At 39.7% G+C, this 24,250-nt stretch overlaps 1 protein-coding gene across 1 annotated transcript in view; it reads right to left on the reverse strand.

Annotated features, from left to right (window-relative positions):
- Nucleotides 1–24,244, reverse strand: part of APCDD1 (APC down-regulated 1) — a 42,146-nt gene extending 17,902 nt beyond the window's left edge. Inside the window, exons 1-3 of the mRNA XM_025215971.1 lie at nt 24,232–24,244; nt 11,951–12,134; nt 10,324–10,855 (exon numbers count right to left, since the gene is read on the reverse strand). Of these exons, the coding sequence (XP_025071756.1) occupies nt 10,324–10,855; nt 11,951–12,030 (612 nt within the window). The 5' untranslated portion in view covers nt 12,031–12,134; nt 24,232–24,244. The remainder of the gene's footprint in view (nt 1–10,323; nt 10,856–11,950; nt 12,135–24,231) is intronic.
- Between the last annotated feature and the right edge of the window lie 6 nt (nt 24,245–24,250).

Here is a 24,250-nt window from a genome sequence, read left to right on the forward strand (position 1 = left end):
GGACTCTATGATTCACTATGCATCACCACCACTCAGGTGCTGCCACCCTGCTGTCACTGCTGTTCTGTCCTTCCAGCTGCTGGAGCTGGAGCCATTGCATGGAAGGTGCCAGGTGTGTGCAGGGGAAAGAGGCAGGAGAGTGAGGCATCCCTCCGTCTCTATTCCAGTGTCCTCCTCCCCCATTTTAGGCAGCAACTGGTGCTTGTGCCTCACTCGCCCACTCATTGTTATACCATTGATCAGAATATATTACTAATTATGCTTGTTACAATATTATCCACAATATTAGACACTGCTACAGCTGACTCCTGGAACAGGCCTTGGTAGGAGGGACCTCTGAAGAAAGGTGAGGTTGGGGATTGTTGAAGGAGGGAAGTAGAGCTATGAACTCTAGATTTCTGAGCAACAACTTCTTTTAAGCCTATTGACCACTTAAAGCCAGAGGTTAGCAGTGTATGGCCCATGGAGCCCTTTGTCTGTGCCCAGGCTTGTGTTGGGGCTGAGCAGCAAGGAGCTGGAACCTGTGCCTAGTTAGCTGCACCACAGCCACTTTTCCCAACTGCTCTCCTTTCCCCCTCCTGCCAGCTCCCCCTCCTGCACCCTGTAACTACTTTCTGACCTCCACTCCCTCTCCCTTCCCTACCACTCCCTCCCTAAGGCAGTGGTGTAAGCACAGCTTCCAGCTAGAGTGAAGCTGCATAGGGACTGGGCTCGGTAGGAGTGGGTAGGGGTGGGAAGAAGAGGCAGCAACAGGGAAGAAGGTTCCAGGTCCTCAGCCTGACACAGCTCCCCTCTGGCAATATGTACAGATATTCACTCTCCCAGAAGAAACTATCCCCAAAGTAATTTAACCTTGGTTATTTCCAGGTTATTGTTCTCTTGGAGCAGTCATTTTTACTTTAGGAAAAAAAGCCTGAATTGTCTGTACACTTGTGTTTTCTCCTGGGAGAGCAGCAATACTTCCAGGAAAACCTGAATGGCTACACAAGGCATGGGTAGAAACTATTCTCATATCACAGCCAGGGAGCAGGGAGCTTGGAGAAGCAGCAGGGGTACAGGCATAGCTCCTAGCTCCCAGCTGTGTGGCTTTGTTGGTGTTCAGGGAAAGCCTTCCTGCTGCTGACATACTGCTGAAGCCACCTGGCCTGCACTGGTCTGTTGTCAGGTTGTTTTGGCCTGTGGCTTGAAAGCGGTTGCTAAGCCCAGCTTCAAACCTGTGCTAGCCCTTACACTATACTATACATGAAAATAAAACTACAAAGTTAGTAGAATTATGGTCCCTTTCTGATGACTTGGTAAGTGGTTTGGGAAATCTTTTTCTCCCTTTCCACATGCTAAAACTATGTGCAGTTACCCTGCCCTCTTTATCTGGAGCCACAGAACGGCAAACACATCCTTTCTGAATGATAAGGGTTATAAGATGGTCAAGCAGAAACACTGCCAAATACAAACAGAAGAGCAAATGTTCTTTCTTATCCTGCTTCCCTGCCTTTGAACTCCTCCTCCTCCAACCCTTTCCTTCCCAGTGATGCCAGTGAATAACGAAAACCCAACCCAGAAACTCTTGGCAGAGAGATTGCTTCTTTCTGTTATGCTTCACTTGGGGCCCAATGCTTTTAATGTTTATATAAATTTTTATATAAATTCAGCTCACTGGGGAGATATTTAATGCTCCTAGTTTGTCTTTGCCTTTTCCTGTACTATACCATTGTTTACCATTATGCTGCTCATTTTGAACAGCTCACATACTTCATGATCTCATGAAGTATTCATTACATACTTCATGTGCAGTCCCTTACTTCAAAAAAATATCTGAAGTTACATTGAAATAAAAAGAAAAACATTCCAAAAGGTTCAGCTCCTTCTGATTTTCACTCTTTGTCTAGTCTGGCACCCTTCAGGCTGAAAGTTGTGGCTAGAAGGCCTGGATCTTCAGCTAGTATAAATCATCCTCACACTATTAGGCTGTGGAGCAGGACCGATTTCTATTAGTAGCAGAACTGCTCCAAGAAGCAGGCCCTGTTGAGATGGAAATCAAGAGTGTTTCAGAAAATTCATAAAAGGCAGTTATCACTTGGCTGCAAACGTGCATAATGGTTGAATAAAGTAACCAAAACAGCTAAATGAAAATACTGTTGGTGGGATAAGGGGTGGGAGAAGGAGTGAGGAAATGTGCCAGGGGAGAATGGAAATAAAAGGTATGTTTAGCTCTAATCTAGCCAGACCGCAAGGTTACTGTATCAGGGGAAGAGCTGGCCCAAAGCAGAACTAGGGCACATCAGGTCAGGACTATTCTGAGTATTTCTAAGGTCTCATCACCTGAATCTGGTGACAAATTCTAGATCCAGCAACAAAAGGTTCCCAAAACAGATACGAAAATAATGTTGAAAATTTATTTGCAGGAATTGGCATCAAACAGAGCCTAAAACACATTTAAACAAATGCAAAAGGCTGACTGACTCTATTTCAGATTGCCGCAGAGCCCAGACCACATAAAGATCACTTCCATGGATACTCAGTACAATTCCAAAGTCCATTCCTCTACCCCTTCAGATAATTCCAGCCTAAGACAACACTTTAATGAACTGCTAAAACCTCTCTGCACTACAAAAGTGATAATTTTCAGGCTTTCCATGACCTCATATGAGGTTACGGTGGTAATATATAAGACTGGCTGCTGTGAGTTGAAAAGCATGGTTGACGCAGTTGTAACTCAGGTTGCCAGATGAGCTGAGCTAACTCATAAGAACAACAAAAGATTTACAACTTTAATTAAAAATCCTGAAGCAATCAGAAGGCATTTAGAAAGTGGGAGAAATCAGTAACCTGATTGCAATGTTGTCAGTTTTTTGGAGAAAGTAGAGCAGAAAGAAGGATTTAGATACAGTGAAATTTGTCCACATGTGAACAACCTTTTTAGGACACTGAGGAAGGCATGTTTGTGTGATGGAAAGACTAGATAAAGAGGAAGCTAAAGGCACTATCATTATAACATTGTCTGATGTGTGTGATTTCAGCTGAATTTTATAACACTATATAGTATCAAAATTACATTGAAATAAAGCATGAAAATCTTAAATAATTGTTCTTTTTGGCTTAATCCCTAATGATCAAGAGAAAAAGATGAGAAATAAGACTAAAATAGGTATTTTTTCATATGAATATCTCTGCAGCTATCATTTATTCCACTAAATTGATGCTAATTTATAGTGACATATCATACATTTTGGGAAGTAAGAGCAACAAACAAGTTCCTGGAAAAAAAATGATGCAAGAGACTGAACTTTATGTTTCTGGGAATGAAGAACTGCAAGAATTAAACTGCCTTAAAGTGTCTATTTTGCTGCTGTTGTTGGCATTCATTTTATATATATAGCTCAGCAATATAATATATATATTAACTCAGCAAACATGTTTGTACTGGTATCAGCGTCTTCCTTGTTTGCCACCAAAGCATAATCCATTCATCATTTGCTTGCAGTAAATAGGGAGAAAAGAAACATTTTCTTTTCACAATATTTTTACACAATCCAGACTAGGTTAATATATATACCAAACTAGGTAATATATATATATATTACCTAGTTTGGATTGTGTAAAATATTAATTGTTTCTTTTCTCCCTATTTACTGCAAGCAAATGATGAATGGATTATGCTTTGGTGGCAAACAAGGAAGATGCTGATACCAGTACAAACATGTTTGCTGAGTTAATCTGAAGGCAAAATTTTGTCAGGCTGAGCATTGACGTTCTTGTTGATAAATAGTGTTGTGCTAGTGCTGGGACAGACATTTAGCACTTTATAATGCCAGTGTAATAGTAAAATAGACCTTAATAACTAAGTTAACAAAGCAAGGTCCATACAAGAAAATCTCATTCTACATTGGCCACTATCTGGAATCAGATTTTTGTAGTTACTGTACAATGTCACCTAAAGAACCTTTAAAAGAAGCATGTCTTTTGCAATCTTATAGCCAACAGAAGTAGTATGGAATATGAAAATAAGCCTCGGCTATGGGATAGGTTTCTAAATTGAATCCCATATATGCTGTTATTCAAAACTGGATTGAAGCTAATCTGTTAAAAAAACCCAAACATTTAAAACTGTCCCTGTTCCTGCCTTGTTGTTTCTCTAAGCCAGTGAGGGCCAAACTTCTTAGCAGGTATGCCAAAAATAAGCCCCACATCCTCCCCAAATGCCACTTCTATACCGTTCCCCCTGCCTCATCTACAGCTTTGTGTTCTGCTCCCAGCCCTGTGCTCCCTGCCTGATCTATTTTGCTTTCTGCTTCCTGCCCAATCTGCTACTCTATTTTTTGTTCCCTGCCATGTCTGCTGCTGTGCTGCCTGCCCCCTTCCCATGTGCTAAACATAGAGCCTGCCCGTGCCACTTGTGGGACCTGTGCCACAGGTTGGTCACCCCTGCTCTAAGCAACAGCCTTGGCAAAGACAAATAAAAAAAAAGTTTCCATCCCCAGCTGTCAACTGCAGGTAAATCAGAATTTTGCATGTTTCATATTTATAGTTCAGGCAATCGAAAAGTACTGTCCTCCAAAATTACATTTTTTTGGCTGAAATAATACTTTGCACACTGATCAAATTCTACCTGATGTCCTTAACATACCCTACAGACATTTCTTAATTTATTGTTACAGTGCTATTGGGAGCTGTACAAGGAAATAGGATTCTCATTACGTGGATAAAAAAAAAGGAGTCAGAAAAATTAAGGGTCAAATTTTGAAAGAGTGCAGTGGTTCCAGGCACCTCAGTATTTGGAAGCCTGGGCAAACCTGATTTTCAGGGTTATCTGATCATCCAGAACTTGAGATAAAGTCTATGGTAGTGGCAGTGCTAAGCATTTCTGAAAAGCGGTTTCTAACAGTAAGCAAACTGGCAGGAAAGGAGAGAAACTATTTCTATATGGTTTGTAATAAGAATGTTTCTAATTAAAATTGTATGGTCCATCCAATGGTTGAACACAATGAAAGTGGTGAACAAGAGTATTTAAACACATTCCATCCTTATACTCAAAGTTACCATGATGGTTTTAGAATAGCCTGTTAACGTATGGTCATTATGGTCTTTGTAGCCTTGTTTATTTAAAAAAAAGTTAAATTATACGTAAGAGATGGGTACATTTTAAGATAAATAAGATTCTTCTAGGACAGTGATTCTCAACCAGGGTGATGCAACACCCTGGGGTGCCTTGACATTGTTTCAAGGGTGCCATGGGGTGCCACACAATGTTAGCACTGTTAGATGTGCAAACATGATTCCTGTGAATAAACCCAGGGATTTCAAATAGGAATCCAGAGTGTTAAAAACAGTCTTTTCTTTTGTGGTCTTTCTGAGTTGTTTGCACCAGAAGAATTGTTCTGTTTTCCTGTAGTCAAAAACAAGTGAAAACCAGGAGTTGGCATTTTCCTAGGGGTGATTTGAGTCTAAAAAGGTTAAGAACCAATGTTCTAGGAGCATTTATGCTGCACATGATTAAGCAGCTTCTCATCTCTTCATGCTGCAGACCTTCAGGGTTCTTGAATATCCTATATCATCTCCCCAGGCTATATGATACCTATGAACAAAAGTCCTTAGAGTCATTTCTCCTATATGACACAGTACAATGCATTGTTACCACATAACTAAGGCAGCTCCTACATTGTTTTCTCTCCCCCAGCACTCTGATATTGTTTAAACAGTTGAATTTTTAAGGTACAGAACATCTTCCTGAATCTCTCAATGACTACAACAAAAAAGTGGATGATGCCAGAGCTCTGCACAATTGGGTCCTAATTAATTACCTTCAATGAATGACAAGACAACTGAAAAGTATGTATACTGATTCACTGCTACTAAGTTCAAGTCATAGACATCTACATGTATTAAAGATGGAATTTGTTTTAAGGTAGGCTCTTATCTAAGGGAATTTGTAAAGCATTAAGAGATTACATATTAGATATTTGTAAAAGCTCCCCAATTTCATCTGTTCACTTGAGTTAAGATATGGGAATTTGTGAATGTATTCAGATTTGTAGTTTGGCTTTAAGCTGTCTGGTTTTTGGACAGCCCTTTTGATTTACCATCTTGTGGCTAAATCACTGCAGGAATTTGGACACCGCCCAGTTCTATTTGTTTAAAGTCAGATCATGAGGCTTTGGCATTCCTAACTTATCCAGCAATCATTTGTTTTTAATTACCATTCAGTTCAACCACATACATAATGAATATGACTACTGCTTCCAACTTTTAGGCTATATAAACTTCTGAGCTGGGTGGAGCAATCTTTTTCATGGAAGCTTAATTATAAATTTAACGTAGAATGGGAATCTTCTTATTTTAGCCAGGTCTTTGTATATAACATAAATAAGAAAATGAAACAAGCCATAAATGAAAGATCCCACACAATACACCTGATTCACATCAATGGCAATTTTCTGGCCTCTCTATTCTTGCTGCGTGACTGTAGAAAGCTTAAAAAAACAAGCTGCTTTAATGTTTCTATTTATTCATGGTGTCCAGTTTCTAGAGGAGTCTGTGACTAGTGGTTTTAAACTCAATTTAGCATTTAAACTCATTTTCAGCTCTGTCCCTGTGGATTAGCAATTAGAAAAGGAAAGAAGTTCAAAGAAGAAGGGTTATAACCTCTCAGTGCTATTTTTGTGTGGTCTTTAAAAATACGCATCTTTTTTCTTCCAATGTTCAACAAACAGTGCAGCCAGCAGCCAGGTTAACTACTGGTTGATACTGAAGTCATGGTTACACACACATTAATTCTTAGAAGCCTTTTATGTCTGCTAATGCACACCCACACACACACATTTGTCTTGCTGATTGCATTGTAATGCAAGCCTAGTATCTACATATCCAACCGTCCCATTTCAAAAAAATTCATAAAAATATGAACAAGACCTATAAACTAAAAATATTCAGACTCCTCTTTTTTGCACACTGAAGAGTTGCAAAGGTCCTGTTAAGTACTTGTATTTCAGTAGCAGTTGTAAGCTTCAACTGAGAATGGGTTTAGACACTGTACAAACACATCAAAGGACAGAATCTTTACCCTGAAGAACTTGTGGTCCAAACAGACCAGGCATGGAGGAGAAACAAAGAGGCAAAATGATTTGCCAAGAGTCGCATTGTTGTCCCAGTTGCCCACACTGCTGCTCTACTTCTCATTGCCAAGTGCTTTCTTTCGTTTGATTCGTTGGATGTTTGATTACCCCAAGAATACTTAGAATGAATATGCTCCTGCACAGTGCTGTCATTCTCTGTAGTCAGTGATACTTATGTGAATGATATTCCAGTACCATTAACTCAGCCTTTAGACATAGACAGATGAATACATACCCTTGGGTAATTTATACTGATTTTTGTAAACAGAGGTAAATTATACCATGATCAAAGAAGAGCTATGCAGTTTCTCCCAGTGCAGCTCAGAATAGGCAGCTATTACTAATGCTTCACTGCTAGGTAACAAGGACCAAATAACATCTGCCTTTAACAACTGGCCACCTTAAGACAAACCTCAATTGCCAAAACTTATATTGGTTAAATTTTATTCCTGATGCTTTCAGCGGAATTCTCTACTAGAATGGGTGAATTTGGCCCAGCTTAGGAGCTTTCATCACCTGTCTGGTAGTTCTGAATGCCCATTATGTTGGTCTAAACATTGTGTTTGTCCCTCACCTCAGACTCCCTGCCTGTTGACATGTTTGGAGGCTCTGAACTCCAGTGTCTACCATATATCTCTCAACTCCAACATCTATCATCCATGTATGGATGTTCTGATAGACATACAAAACCAAATGCTGCTTTGGAACCACACAGTAAGCTCCCATTGCTTTCAAGGGGAGCGTGCCTGTGCCTTTGAGGGCAGAATCTGTTCTACCAGAGCCGAAAGGACTGTGAATTCAGTATACAAACTTCATGTACATAATAAGGTGGACAGACTATCCTGCGTGACCACAATAATGACAGGGAACACTTGACCTAGGGCTAAGTGAAGACTGCTACAAAAAGACATGTTGTTGCCCTCATCTTCAATACACAGATGTGGTCCACTCAAATAGAAACAAAACAACTTGTGCCATGGGCTCCTTTATGCAAACCTTGGGAGTGAGGAGAAAAAAAAATCTCTCTCTTTAATGTGTTATGATAGTTAGGCGTCTCTGAGATCATAGCCATTTCATACATTGGAATTTTCTAGTCATGTAGTTTACATATTGCATTCTTTTACCTGGCAAGCAAAATGGTTTGAGATGGAGAGACTTGACTAGAGTGCTACATTTGAGAAGTGAGCTGTCCAGCAGTGCTACTGCAGCACAGGGGTCAAGCATGTGAATTGTGACCACAATGTCATAAGATAACAATAGAAGTGGACAAAACCCTGTTTCTGTACATTTAGCTACACAGTAAACCTAGCTTTTCTAACACTGAATCTCTACTGAAGTTACCATTAAGAGGAAATGTAATCATATTTACCATAACATATAACTGCCAATATGAGAATAACCAGGTGTGGAGGGGCAGGACCAGAATCTCAGCTGTTTATATTGAAACCAGTCTTTTTGTCTTTGTTCTAGGAGTTCTAAAACATACCTAAAAAATTTGCCAGCATAATGTGACATATAGCACCTGATGTCGAACAAGTTGTATCTAAGGATCCATATCAAAGCAAAGATTTAAACCCTCCTTACAAAACAAGCTAAAAGAAAGCAAATCCAAAATCGAAACCTATGAATGTTATTTGTTTTAGATAATCAGAGAGATGGGAAAATTAAAATTGTTTTCAGGTGTATCAATGGCGCGCGCATGTGTGTGTGTGTGTCTGGTGCTGCTGCTAAAAACTATTTTGGAATTGTTTTTATAGGAAAGCACAAAATGAGTTGTTTTGGGTCTACCCGAGAAGAAGGCGGCGGCATGACAGAAATAATGGCAAGGTTTGTGTAAGCCCATAGAAAGCTGTGGATTTAAACTGCCATTTAGTATCTGAAGGTATAGATGACACATCGTTGGAATTCTGGGGATGTGGGGAAGGGAACCAACATAGGGAGGATTAAAGAGTTATGGCTCAGTAGAAATGCTACCTGTTTATTCTCCAATTTTTCTCTTCCCATGGTGTGTCTCATCTCACATTTGAAATGTTGTGGTCAAATTTTGCATCAATTTTAGTGGGAAAAAAATCACCAGTTGTCATACCATGTTTCCACCATTCACTGGGCACATTTACATGAGATGCTATGGCAATGTAGCGTCAGTAGGCACAAAGTGTGATGCCGATGCTACATCGCCATAATGACGCAGCGTCTAAAAATAACTGCACTGCTGGGACTGCGGAGTACCGGTGGGTACTGCATAGTCATTTAGTACTTGCACTAGAATATTATCTAGGTGTAAAGTCTAATAAACCTGTTAAATGACTGCATAGTACCAAATGTGCAGTCAGGGGCATGTGTAGAGACAACCACTGGAAATAATCCTAAAGTTGTCTCTGTCTAGCACCTATTAGTAGCAACTGAAATCTGAAATGTGGTTCCAATTGCTACATTCCTTTGAGATGTCATCATAAAAGATGTGCAGACAAGATCCACTGCAAAAGCACACCAGTGCACACACTCCCAGTGTGATTTTTATTTAACTCAGTATGGTTTGATCCCAGTGACAGAGGAACCCTTTGAAAACTGAATCCTAAAATGGAATTATAGCCTCATTCAAAATTCACCTGTTTTTCATTTCTAGTAATGAATGTGTCTGAGGCTTGAATCCCTGACCCACATGGTCTGGCAATTTTTTCCTCCTTCATAATGCCCCTCTCTTGCCCTTACCTTCCAGTCTTCCCCTGGTTCCACATACTTACAACATTCTGTTTTCTTCTGCTGTGCTGTTGCCTTTTTACCACATTCCCATCTGCTATAACCTCTCCCTGTTTCAAACTCCCACACCGAATCGTCTGTCTTCTATGTTGCTAACTTTCAGACTTTAACCACCTCTCTAGCCATTCTCATGGCTCCTTCAAGTGATTGGCTCTGTCTTCATTCCCAGAACAGCTCTCACTTCCTGTTCAATTATTCTGGCCTCCTATTGATCAAAACTCATAATGCACCAGTGTGATACCATTACTGTTAATATAATTTGATTTATCATCCATAAATGGGATCCTATGCCCATGAATTGTGCATTTTTAAAATATTTACATTGATTGCACTATCTCCAGTCTAGCTTTTATTTTAGAATATTATCTGCATGTAGAGTCTAATAAACCTGTTGAGTCGGAAGAATGGAATGACATGGAATTGTCTCTTGTAACATAAAAATAAATGTGTGTACCTTCGCATTTTGAAGGGGAGGCTGGTAACTAGAAGGTCGATAGTACATCCTCTGAGTAGCATCAGTGTGGATGTCTCCAAGAAATAGCTCCTCCACTAAGTGATCCAAATTGTGATGTAGGTACTGCTTCTCTACTCGAATCAGCTGAAGTTCATGCATGGCAAAATTCAGAGCCTTGGTGCATTCACAGCCACTGTCTTCTCTCCACAAATCATAGTTCACATCCTGCTCCCAAGGACTATCTGCTGGTACAAATCCAGGACATGTTCGATTTAACAGTCGACTTAGCTTTTCAGCTACTGCTTCACTGTGGCATATGATCTGAATGTTTCGTAACTGGTAGTCAGCTTCAGTTCCTCCTCGAATGATCCAGGATGCTTGGCGAAGGCGAATTTTACCACGGATAACTAAAGTGTAGGTAGGGTTTGTGCAGCGGTTGCCACCATAGTAAAACTGATAGGCTTTGAAGGTGTTATTGTGGTAGAATCTGTAAGATCTTGTAATAAATTCAGGGCCTGATCTAACTTCGCAGCTGTAGGAGGATCGAAAATGAAATAAAACAATATTTTAGAGGGGTTGCCAGGGTATCATGCTACAATCAATAAGATTGGTTAAAGCTTTTTAGTGCTTACTAATATATTAATACTGTATCAATTTATTTTTTTTATGGCACAAAACAGTCCAGCTACATAAAGCACTTACATGCCCCAAATAATAAAGGATCTGACCTCTTTACAATACCCCTGTAATATGGAAGTATTCCCCTCTTTGTTTTAGAAATTGGGAACTCTGATACCAGGAGACCTGAATAATTTGCCCAAGGTCACACAAAACATGGGAACTAAACTTGAGTTATCCCACCAACCTGTGACAAACCATTCCTCTCTCTCACTTGCCCTGTTGGAATAACAGTGATCTCTTCTGTTCTTTACTTAGTTAATACTGTTTTACATGGATAAAAAAATGCCTAGCTTTATGAATAATTACTCCTTGGGTAAAGTAACAGGTGGGAGTTCATTTATCAACCATTTATTCATTGGATGGTTTAAAACTAAGCTTAATTGTGATCACATTCATTAGAATATTTAATTTTTGATATTTTTAAAGAAAATATTTTGGTTCATATATTCTTTTTTGTTTTAGGGTCACCATTTAAGTAGTTCTTTAGAAGCAATGGCAGCCCATTAAATTAATATTTTCTTTTTTGTGTAGTAAATTTGGAGAAAAGACTGATGGAATGTTATGATATTCAGATAAGTACTTATGCATACTTGGGCTGGGTTAGCACAGTTTCTTAATTTCATTTACTAATGAAACAATGTGTACAGAAAGCTCAGAAAATAAAGATCTATTCACCCGATCTACTGTTATGTAGTTGACTGTAATACAGTGTATTCTTTGTAATGAGAAAGGTTTAACAATATTTTGTTTCCTTACTTAGTAAAATCAAATTAAAAATATATTGTCTGTTGCATTTCAAACTGCAGATGACAGAGTGGTGTATAACAAGGTACCATTCTGGTGTACCCTGAAAGCCTTTGGCACGTCTCTATAAAACAGTGTTTTCTTTTAAGAGTGTGCATGTTTCCCTATGTAATTCAAACAATCTCTTTTTCTTTTTGCTTACCCAGTAGAAACCCAGTGCCCTTCAATATTGGGAGGCATCTGTACAGTGATTCGGGCCCCATTATGAAGATGTTTCAGCATATGATGACACTGTGATTCTTTGAAAGCCCTCCATGGGCTCTTCTCTAATGATCGAGGATGGGATCTGCTGTCTGGATGAAGAAGAGCAGAACCCTCTCCCAGCCCTGTAAAATAAAGGTATGAGTTATTGTGGGATTCTGGTGAGAGAGACTGAGACACATGGTATAAATCAGGCTGAGGATCTCCTCACAGTATGCCGCTCACTCTCACTCATAATTATTATGCATATAGGACAGCATTTTTACATTACTTATCTCATTTGAAAAGAAAAATTGGGAACAGTCTCTCTTTGCTAACCCATTACAGATCCACTGAATAGTTTGCACATGGTATAATGACAGCTGAACCAGAACCAAAATTCTGAATTCGAACATCCCTGAAATACGAATTTGGATTTGAACTTATAGTTATGTCTATACAGTGTAAGGCAGTGCCATGCAGAAATGCACAGGCTAAGTCTCCACATGTTAATTCTGGAACTGGAAGCAGTATAGTCATTTGTAATTAGTGCAGATCTCTGCATGGGATTACGTGATACTATATAGATCTACCCATTGTCTCTAATGGGACAAACTACAGTTCTGGAGCCAAGTACCTCTGCAGCTTTGGGAAATTCGTATCAAGATACGGATATGAACTTTGTGGCTTTGGCCCTCCTCTAATTTAAATGTTTCTATAATAAACTCTCAAATAAAGGACACTCTTTAAAGGCAAGGGAAAACAGATATTAAAAGCATGGCTTCTGTACACAGGAAGCCTCTGTGATGTTTGAGGTGGCCAATTAGAGGCGGATTTTACTATTTTTATTTACAGGGGAAAAGGAATTTCAAAAAGCTAATTTTATCTCGAGCACACAATAATTTTGGTTTCTGGTAATGTATACGCACAAAACCAGCTAGCAATCTTTCTACACAGAATTAATTGAACAAAATGAATATGTAGTATCAAAAAGAATGCTTCTTGCGCTCATTTAGGCCTCCTATCTTGTAAAAGGTATAGAAAAATACTGTTCAAAAGAAAAATCATATCCAGGACTAACAGCTATTACCATGGAGCAACAAACTCTGGTGCATTTTGCGCCGGAGTTTATTGCTCTTGGGCACCACATTGTCATGTGTGCCTGGGTCTGCAGCATGTTAAACTGGGTCAGAGCAGCCGCAGCTGGCAGGAGTCCAGGGGTCAGCCTGCTAGCCTGGGGCTGCTCTGACCAGGCTCATCGTGCTGCAGAGGTGCTAGCTGGGGCACGGGGGTTCCCCAGTGTGGAGGTAGTCAGCAGACAGTCCCCACGCTGAAGCACCCTAGTGCCGTAGCCAGCCTCTCCAGCACCTATACATGCGGTGTTGCTGTGGAGTAAAAAACCCCGCAGCAGGATAGTACTTTCAAATAGAAGAACTATCCTGTGAGAGTTAATTAGTTTATTCTGTCCTAATAGCATCGTATGTGTAAAGTCTGATGTTTTATGGCAGAGTTAATAAGGCAGCTCCACAGTAAATATCTCATGTATATGTGCCCAGTGTTTATGTTATTAAAAGAAATATTCCCTATTATTAACCTCATATTCATTTATTATTATTATTATTATTATTATTATTGATTCTGGCTAAAAGCCATGCTCCTGAAATTAACCTCATATTACTAACTATGCTAATAAAACACAATTTAAAACTATGTGAAGGTAGGAAATACACAGGTGAGATCTGAAAAAGAACATGGTCACCTCCTGGTAGAATGAGACAGAATTATAGTGCCTAAATCCAAAACTGTGATGCTGAAAACCTCTGCTTAGTTGCCACCTAACCCTAGAGGCAACTGAACTCTATCGGTGCTTCAGTTTGGGATTTTAACGTTCCCTAAAAGTTCTGCTCCTGGACCTGTTCAGAAGCACCTGTGTTTTAACAGGGTTGAACCCCTTGTTCCATAAGCTCAATCTGATCTACAAAGTTGGTCTGAGTCCCTTGAGGCACCTTGACATGGTTGTCATTCTCAGAGTATGTCTGTCATTCACCAATAAGAGCAGCCACTGCTCTCTTTTAAGACAATCAGTGGAGGAAAAGGTGGTGCTAATGGACCCCCTTTTATAGAATAGCTTAGCGGTTAGAGCAGGAAACCTAGGTTCAATTTTCTCTTTAGCCTAAGGAGATTCTCACCTGGGAGAAGAATTCCTGGGTTCCAGTCCCTGCTCCCAACACTGTTTCTGAATTTTGCATGAAACAGATGCAAGTTAAAAGGAGGTATCATTCAAAGGCACCTGAATTCAGAGGATGGGTGGGATTAAGGACTAGCCCCTGTCTTCATTGCTTCCTTTTGTTGATGGCTCCCTGCTTAGCATGCTCTCTTTTTTGTATCCCATTTTGGGGCGTCTACCTCTCCTCAAGCACTAGCTAGAGAGCCTAGTACAGGGCTCTACATTCCATTTGGGTACGCAGGGACCTAGGTTAGGCATTATGGTGTCTAACTTTTAAATTGCCTAAATTCTGTATTGGATCTGGTCTCACGTAAATAACATTTGGCAGAGCTGTGGCTGTTGAATTTCAGCATTATTCACTATTAGATGTCATACATTCATTTCTCATATCACCTGAAAAAAACAATGTCATTCGTTTGTTCTGTATATTCACCACATCCCCCATCAGCAGGGAGCAACTTTGTTAGCCCCAGGAAGAAGTGGACTTTGTTTTAAAAAAAAGAAGTCAAAATGGAAGAAAGGGATTTATCCATAAAATGATAATTGCTAACTAAAGATATTCAGGGGTTTGTTCTGTAGAAAAACTTAAGGATAATTACAAATAATACAAATACTAAAGCAACTTCCAATGAAGGATCTTGAAGATTTTACAAATATTAGTGAATGCAACTCTACTAATTACATGTGATTTTTTTTATTCCTATTTTGTAGGTTGTAGTAGGAAAGATTTAACAATGATTAATGTTTTTTGGGCATCTCAGTACTTGAGCCCTCAACTTAAGATGCTGTAAAGAAATTGATTTGCAAAAGATACATATTCAGTATTTTCTGAAAGTCAAGCTTTTTTAAGGCATCTCACCTTACGCTCCCAAAATTATTACTTACTATTGAAAATGTAGGCCGGCCTGGTTTTCTGATTACTCTGGTTACAGGGTTGCCTTTGCATTGCCAGAAAAACGAGTTCAACCAGTTGTGGCTGGACATATTAATAATAGTCTGTTATTAAGAATCAAAATTTGTGGCATAACGTTTGTTTATTTGCCTACTGTATACTACCCCATGCCTAAAATCCTACACATTCAAAGGTCCATAACTCTTTTAAGCATACAATTTTAAAATGAATTAATTACCCAAGCTTTTTCCGCCCCCACAGTGTTTCAAAACACTAATCAGTTGATTTAGGCTCAGTTTGACTGCCTGAGGGGCTGAACCCCACTTCCCCTACCAGCCAGCTAGCAGTGCTGGCTCATTTTCTTCCCTGAATGCTTAACCACAGACTTCTGTCTTTGCAGATTGTTTCAAAAAACATACAACCTCATGTTAAAAAGCCTTTTGACAACTTACATTCCCACTTGGTCAGTAAGTATTTGTAATCTCCCACCAGGAGGAGATTTGGAATGCCACATCTGTACATTTATTATGCTTTTCAAGCAGCCACCCTTCCCTCCTTCATGTCATGAAATTCAGAAACATAGTTGTGTCTGATTAAGGAATCATGTGTCCATTTAAACATAATTATGCATTTTAACTGCACTGAGCCAAACTCCATTTCTAAGTGGGAAAGAGAGGGTAGAAGCTTGCATATGTACAGACCAAAGGATAGCATATAATAGCCCCATTAAATATTCAAAAACCCTAGAGGAAATAGTAAAAAATAAGGCATCTCTGCAAATGAATCAAACTATATATGATATTACAGATGTTTTTTTCCCCTTAACTTTGTAAACAAGTTGTAATGCTTCTTGCTTTATCCCATCATCTGTGGCCAGAGGCTGAGTATATGTGGTTCTGTATACAACCGACTGTAATCAGGGTAACGAAGGGATTCAGGGAAAGCTCGAATCTGTAGCCATAGAGATTTATGTGCCAGGAGGAAATGTTCTGATGAGCTGGAGCCCACCAAACCATGATAAATGAGGGCTGCAACAAGGCTAGGTAATCAACACAGGCAGAGGGACACAATGCAGGCTCCAGAGAGTGAGATATATGTGGGAAACCATACATACTAGACCAAATCAGATTGTTGTTGAAATATAGACACAGTACTAGGATGTTTGATGGCCCATGAATAATGCAGTGAGAATAAAATTTTCCTACCTGACCTATATCTTTACCACCTGGATATACTTTGTAACGTGTGTTACTAGGCAAGGCAGACAAATATTTAATTAGCACAGACGCTTGCACCACTGAATAAGACTGTCAGTGCCTGTGTTTTTTTTTCCCCATCTGTGTCTGTACCTAGTGCTAACATATGCATCTAGGTGGGAGATCATAATTGCCTTTAAGTCCCTTGAAGATCAGGTAAATACTTGTATGCATTGTCCTCTTTTGGGTGTCTGTCCCAAATTCTGCCTCGTGATATCATCAGTCAGTGGCGGGGTAAACAATTACGTTGTTTCTTTAATATAGTTGTGCTTCCTGAGTAAAACAGTAGCATCTTCATTCTAATACCTAGCTGCTGTCAGTTGACTGAAGATGAATGGACATGTTCAGGATAAAAGTCCTACTCTGAGGGCTATTTATGCATGAGGGGATGATCTGACGCAGAATGCCGTCCCTCTTCTCTACCTGCAGCCCATGCTGAAATGTTTAGCTGGATTGGGACCTCATCCAGTTTATGACATCAGCATTTGAATATTCACTTGGCTGATAGATAATACAAAGATGTTAACATCCTCAGGGTTAACTCTGCTTTTGTGAAATGGGTAGAGAAAAAACAAAAGTTAATTTAAAAGCCCACTTCCAAAAACAAGTTCTGCCCAAACATACTTGCAACATACTTGGAATATTTGCTTTTATTCAAGGGGCTCTAAATGGACTATTCTCAACAGCAAAAGCAAACAGGTTTCCTTAGTTACACAGTAGGCATGAGATATCTATTGCGGAGCTGACTAAATAGCTTCGCAGTAAAACGTCAGTCTCCGCCATAGGATAGTACTGCCAGATGCAAGTACTATCCTATGACGGAGTTATTTACTCCACTGCAATGCACATGTAGATGCTGACGGGGCTGGCTGGAGCACGAGGATGGTTTAGTGCGGGGTCTGCCTGCCAGCTAGCCCTGCACTGGAATACCCTCGTGCCCCAGCCAGCCCCTCCCCAGCATGTTTAGCTGGGTTGGAGCAGCCCTGGGCTGGCAGGCTGACCCCCTGGGCCCTGCCAGCCAGGGCTGTTCCAACCCAACTCAACATACTGCAGTCCGGGGCGCACATGAAGATGTAGCACCCGGGAGCAATAAACTCTGGTGCACACTGCATCGGAGTTTATTCAGCTGCATTAATTGCACGTGTAGATGTGCCTAGTGTGTCTGTGGTAAGAAAACACTAATACTTTAAAAATAGCTCTAAATTTAAATTTCTTATAATTTAGTAGGGAATTTCTTCTGAATCTCATACCCCCCCAAAATAGCCACTACTCTATTGCTGAGAAATTTGTAAGAACAACTCAAACAAAAACCACTCTTTAAATATGACACTTAGGTAATGTTGTGAAACCTTGTGTTGGCTTTGCAGTTTCAGTTACTTAATGAATACAATTCACAGAAATGGCACCATTCATCAAACTGATGTAAAAACAAAACAGTAAGTCAAAAAGTAAACTGAGAAAGCCATAATTATTTCAGCTCCATCAGAAATGCAAAAGAGGAAAATATTAGTGTTCTCTAAATTAAAATAAGCAGGGCAAGAGAATTATTTTCAAGCCCTTAGAGAGTATTGCAAACAATTAAGAATTTAAAAAGTATTGTGTGTTGGCAGTATATTCATCTGGTTACCAGTATTAGTTCAAAAGGCTGCTATAAAAAAGTTCTTTATGAACAATTCTGTAGAAGGTATTGAATTGTAATATAAAATATTCAACTTCATTTAAATTAACATGAAAGTAATGTCCAAAACAACAAAAATAGCTAGTAAAACAGGACCTGAACTCAAATTCTGTACCTAAGCTTCGGATTCAAATTCTGATCTTACTTATACCAGTTTACATCAGAATACCTCTTCCAATGCAACATCAATTTCAAAAGATTTAAATCAATTTAGCTAGTAGCAAAGTTTGAGTCAATAGGTTTGGAATGATCTGAATCAAAACCCTTGACTGAAAAACTCCCAAACTTAAGTCTAGTGTGGGATGGTCTGATACAGCTAAATTCTTCCCCAAAGAATCCAAACTAGTTCTATATTAGCCCATACCTGAAGCAACCAATTTCACACTGAAGCCCAAGTGTAACATTTATGAGATTTACAATCTGTTTTGGGAATACTAGCACTTTATTTCTACAGCAAGTTATTTTCAAGTTGGAACTTGTCTGAAGTGTTAAGAATTTCCAATGGATAAAGAGTAATTAACTAGATTATGCAGTTTTATTTATCTAGTCAATTGCCCAGCACATTAAATAAAATATATTAGGGGTAAGTTATCTCTTGATGTGAGAAAATGTTAGATAACCTCTATGATCGCTTTTAACTGCAGTGCAAACTTTTATAATTACAAGGGAGATTGTAATGTCCTGTTACCAAATAGATGTTTCTGAGTTTACCAGTATTTTTCCCACTGTTATCCTTTAAATGTCAACGGGCTTTCATCAAGAGAGGCATTACATACAAAAGGCGCCTAAACATGTGCAGAGAGGCTGCTCTGACATGCTGTAATTACAGCGCTCCAGCACACTCCAGCATCACATCTATCAGCATCCCTGCACTGGAAAAATGGTGGCGGGGCACTTTAACTAAAGCTTGTTTGATGAGTTTTAGTTAAACTGCCCCCACTACCATTTTTCAAAAGATATACAGGCCTGATGTGGTGACACTGATACAGGTGACACTCTGGGTGCTTTAATTAGAGCGGCTCTTAGAGCTGCTCTAATTAAAGCCCCCCCCCAACTCCTGGAGCACGTGTATAAACACCCAAAGGGGTTAGGGTAGAGAAGTCTGAGTTTTATAAAAGTAGAAGATGATGATGTGCCCTTTTGTTAATATGTGTCTATTGCCTTTCTTGTATGTACATGTTCTTTAGGTATAGATTTGACCTGTAGTTGAAAGGAGGCAAATAATCATTTTACAATGGTAAAGATACTGAGGAGATACAAAATACAAATATTTTAAAATCTAACAAAGAAACTCATTAAAAACTGACTCTCACTGTGGTTTTATGACTCAAATTATTACACCCTTACTGCCCAGTTCTGAAATGTTCTGAGAAATCTCTTAGGAAGTGCAGAACAATCTCATTGACTATTTCAATCCATTCATTCGGCACTGTAAAGCAGAGCAGTGGTGCCCAACCTTTTGATCCCCTGGGCTGGTTCACAGGCCAGATCCAATCTGTGGGTCTGGTATACCAGGCTGGTGCCTGATCTGGTGCATGTGGCCAGCCCAGCTGGGGTCCAGTTTGATGCATGGGGCTGGCCCAGCGAGGCTTGATCTGTCACATGGGTGGGGCTGACCTGGCCTGAATTTGTAGGCTCTTACAAATTCTTAGTAAGAATTTGAAAATTTGGTCCATCAGTCTGGATGATGAATTAATCTATTGAAACATTTTGTCTCTAGTTTTTAAATCAATGCATTTGTGCTCTCTTTTTTAAAAACAGAATTCCTGTTCCCAGACCCTGCACTTTTCCTGAGCTACCTCACAGTAGCAAGAAAATCTGAAAGCACTGTGGAAGAAAGAATGATTTTGGTAAGGAGACAGACTTGTGGTTATGCTTTCAAAGTAATATTATAAAATAGTGTATAACCAAAGACTTTAAATATCATGAGGAGCCCCTTGATAGTACCTGCCCTTTAATGACACTTATCAGCCAACGTTTACCAAAAGGCCTATGTGATTATTATAACACCACCATTGTTCTCAGTGGTGGCAGATGACAGAACAAGGAATAACGGTCTCCAGTTGCAGCAAGGGAAGTTTAGAATGGATATTAGGAAAAACTTTCTCACTAGGAGGGTGGTGGAGCACTGGAATGGGTTACCTAGAGAGGTGGTGGAAGCTCCATCCTTGGAGGTTTTTACGGCCCAGCTTGACAAAGCCCTGGCTGGAATGATCTAGTTGGGGATGGTCCTGCTTTGAGCAGAAGATTGGACTAGATGACCTCCTGAGGTCCCTTCCAATCCTAATTTTCTATGATTCTATTACACATACAAAAATAAATAACTTAAACTGAGTTAAATGACTCAACTGTAGATTTCCAATCCTAAAGCCCTGAGTGAACTCCATTCTATAGTTTAATATCAAATGAATTAAGACGTTTTATAAAGCAGCAAACTCTGTAATGCTTAATTAAATGTTGCCCTAGAATGGATCACCGTCACTAAGTGACAAAAAAAATTGTGGCACATCCAATGTGTATTCCTGTGAACCACTCTAGGCTAAAGTCTGCTTCCACTAAAGTCAACGAGAGCTTTGTCACTGACTCCAGTGGAAGCAGGATTGAACCAAAGTGCAATACAATACATGAAGTAGTTTGGTTTGACCTCTTTGAAGAAAACATCTGTTCTATATCACAGCCATCTGCAGTATTCTGTATTGCAGACTACAGTCATCTATTTTATACCACATACAAAATAGGGGGCCAATGCTGAACTATATGGGAGTTTTGTTTGAGTAAAGACTGGAGGACAAATCCTGTACTAAACAATCTAATTGTGTGATCTATGCACAGTAAGTACAGACCCATCAGTGTTGTTAAAATTTTGCATTAGTAATTTTATTAAATACTTGAAATAATCTTTCTCTATTGTTTTCTTCAGGGATTTTTATGTTAATGGACACAGCCTATCATTGTTTTAAAGTACTGTCCGTATACACACGTATATATAACATCAGCTCTTTCCATCCCTCTAAATCCACCCATGAGTCCAAGGAGATCAGTGGAATTGCTTACGATTTACACAGAGGTAACTGAAAATAAATAGACCGCAATGTCCACTTCCTTTCTCTCCTTCTTTCTCTCTCCATCCATCTATTCATCAGTCTCCAGGCTTCCAATGCCAAACAGTGAACAAAGAGAACTATTTTTCTAATTTGCCTTCTAAATGTTCAGTTAGTTTACTAAATCTTTATATTCATCCCATAAACTCCATCCCCTCAGTGCAAAACCCTGCCCATCTCTATGTATGTGGATGTATATTTTTTCTTATAAACTATAGTATCTTTTTAGGAATGAGGCAAGGAATGCAATAAAACACTTATAGCCAACAAATTTTAGTGATTTGTTCCTTTCTCCCCCCCTTTTTTAACATAAACAATCTGTTCTGAAAAGTCTTAACAGTCCCGACTTCATAAGGTTAATTAGAATGGAATACTTTAGTGGAAGTATTAAAATAAGCTAAATATTTTAAGTGTCTAATTTATTACTATAACAGTCACTTCCTTAGAAATATGTTAGGGCTCTTCACAGCATCTTTAATGGTAAAAAAGTTTACATTTGCAAAAGAAATTAGCCAATTTGCTTTGTATCCACTTTACTGTAGCTCATATTAATCAAGTTTTCTGGAGTTGAATGATTTAAGCATTTGACATCTGAAACTTATGTGGCTTTTTGTATAAGCAAAGAAAACAGTGATAATGGACAACTTCCAGCTGCAAACCTCTTTTGACATTCTACAGGTTTTACTTTGACTAATGAATTCAAGTTTTCCAAAACAATAACTCGGTGATATGAAAAGAGACATTTCTTGCTGCAATGAAAGTATGAGCTTGAGTCTTGTATTTTACATTGAATCAAAAATGGAAAGCAAGTGTATTTACATTTTATTTCCAGACACATTTCATTTACCCTTGGGTTGCCAAGCGCAATACAGTAGACTGAGAGACAGTCACATGGTCTCAAAGGGCTTGGTACACTCATCCTCTATGTTGATTGGTAATTACTGTCAGCTATTGCCTGGCTAGCTATTGACTGAGAGATGGTTATAATGACTGCAGGATAAGCTAAAGCAGACTGTGCAAATGCATTGTAGAGAAAAGACATGTTTTAAAGATAATAACCCAACATATACTGGAGATAGATTAATTGTGAGCAGGGTCTACATCTTAAGGCATTATATCACTATCTCAGCCCAAGGGGGCAATAGTTTTCCACAAGATAGCTCCGGTCCACACATTACTGATACGTGCACATTCACATACAAGTTTTAAAGTTATTTTTTTCCTCAAAAGTGTTTGATTGGGAATATTTGTTTGATGCAATATGGCTGCACATGGAAAAAAAATTGTTGGTTTCCTATTTCATCTTCTTTTGAAAACTGCTGTTTTGATCTGATTGTTGGCCCTGATTTGCTTCCCATTTCAGCTAAAGTTTAAAACTATGTAATTTGTAATTCCAAGCAGATGAGCCTGGGAGTCTAACCCTATAATTATACCTTCTCTTTTTACCCTCTAACTTCAGACCTTCCATTTTGACTTTCTGATTCCCAGATCACAGAGTTTTAAAGTACACCTTGGTGTCCAGGCAAGTCTGGCTCAACTAGACACTTTTATACAGTCTATATATTTGTAGCTGAGTTGTGAGAGGTACGTAAAACCCCTTCTGGTTAGCAAGCATGCACTCTTTCTCCAACCCCCAAAACAAAACACACACTCCAAGCCTATGATCTTTATTATTTATTGAGCACCATCTGTGTGCTTAGTACTGTACAAACATAGAGAAAGACAATCCCTGCTCCCAGGGGACCATCTTACGGAGACAAATGTTCTCATATCTGCTGCCAACACTAAGATTGAGTCAGCTGAGGTTACTAATTTTACTATTTTGGGCCCTGAGAAATTCTACTGAAAAAGACTGGATGCTGAAGAATACCTCAGTATTAAGTCCACTTCTCAAAGGATGATGTAGCAGGCTGAGGTATTCATTCAGAATCAGATCTTGCCCAATGTCTTAAATAACATTAGGTATGTAAATCCATATTTAAGCACCTAATGAAGCTGATTTCCAGATGAAGAATGAAGAAAACTGGAGATGTGGTGCTTACCACTATGGTAAACTAGGTCTGACTGTACATGACCAACTTGTTGCACCCAAGTTTGAAAAGTTTGGCTTGCGTAACTTAAAATATGCCTGTTCCCATAACAGCTTTTTTTCAGAAGATGTCTTTGTCCAATGCTATGTTGAAGCTGTCTCAAAGCAGAATTTGGCATATTTTAAACTAAGGGGGTATAAAGATCCTCAGTAATTTAAATCAAATTATTATCATGAGCCCTAAACCCCATGCTTTAGTACCCAGTAATTTTGCAGATAAACCCCTCTATACATCCATGTCCAGTGATTGCTTAAGAATGGCATTCTGGCCTTGTTGACCTCTCTGACAAAGCTCCCGTGGACTTCCTTGCAGTCAGGATTTTGCAGAGAGGCTCTTAAAGTAGCATCCCAAACTGCAGGCAGTGCCACATAGATAGTGACACAGTCAACAAGTTGTTGGTAGGCAAACAGCAGGGCACTTCCCGGACAATCACTGCTGTTCCACACTTTACCCCAAAGGTCTGGTAGCGCGTATCACTGAACAATAAGGGTTGACGCCAAAGCGAAGGAAGTCCCCGTGTATTTAGGACCCCCTCTGCTTTGAACAGATGAGAGCGGGACGTTTCATGTGGACCAAAGCCCCTCTTCCAAGAAGTGCTGGCATCAACGTGGGCGCAACTTGTTCCCTTAACTGAGCTCCCAGTGGCCCTTTCTAACCTCCCAACGTTTTCCCAGCCCTGTGGAGCAGCGGCTGCAAGCCTGACAGTGGAGGGTTGCACCTTCCACATCTGACCAATCTCCCCGCATGCGGAGGGAGACTGTGGAGTGGGGGGATTCCCAAAAGCCCTGCATAAGACACCTCTGCTCCCTCCCAACTCGAGATGAGCTCCATCAGGCCAAGCCGGGGAGTCGTGAACTCCTCCAGCCTCCCCTTAAGGCAGCCAGGCTCTGCTCCATCCGTGCCCAGCGCAGGTCCTTAGCTGAGCAGAGGCAGCGCGCTCTCTCCTTCCCGCCGCAGTGCAGACACTCACCGTGCAGGAGCAGGGCTAGGAACAGGTACCTGACCAGGCTGCAGTAGG

Source organism: Alligator sinensis, unplaced genomic scaffold, assembly GCF_000455745.1.
Source record: "Alligator sinensis unplaced genomic scaffold, ASM45574v1 scaffold1201_1, whole genome shotgun sequence".
NCBI classification, from domain to species: domain Eukaryota; kingdom Metazoa; phylum Chordata; order Crocodylia; family Alligatoridae; genus Alligator; species Alligator sinensis.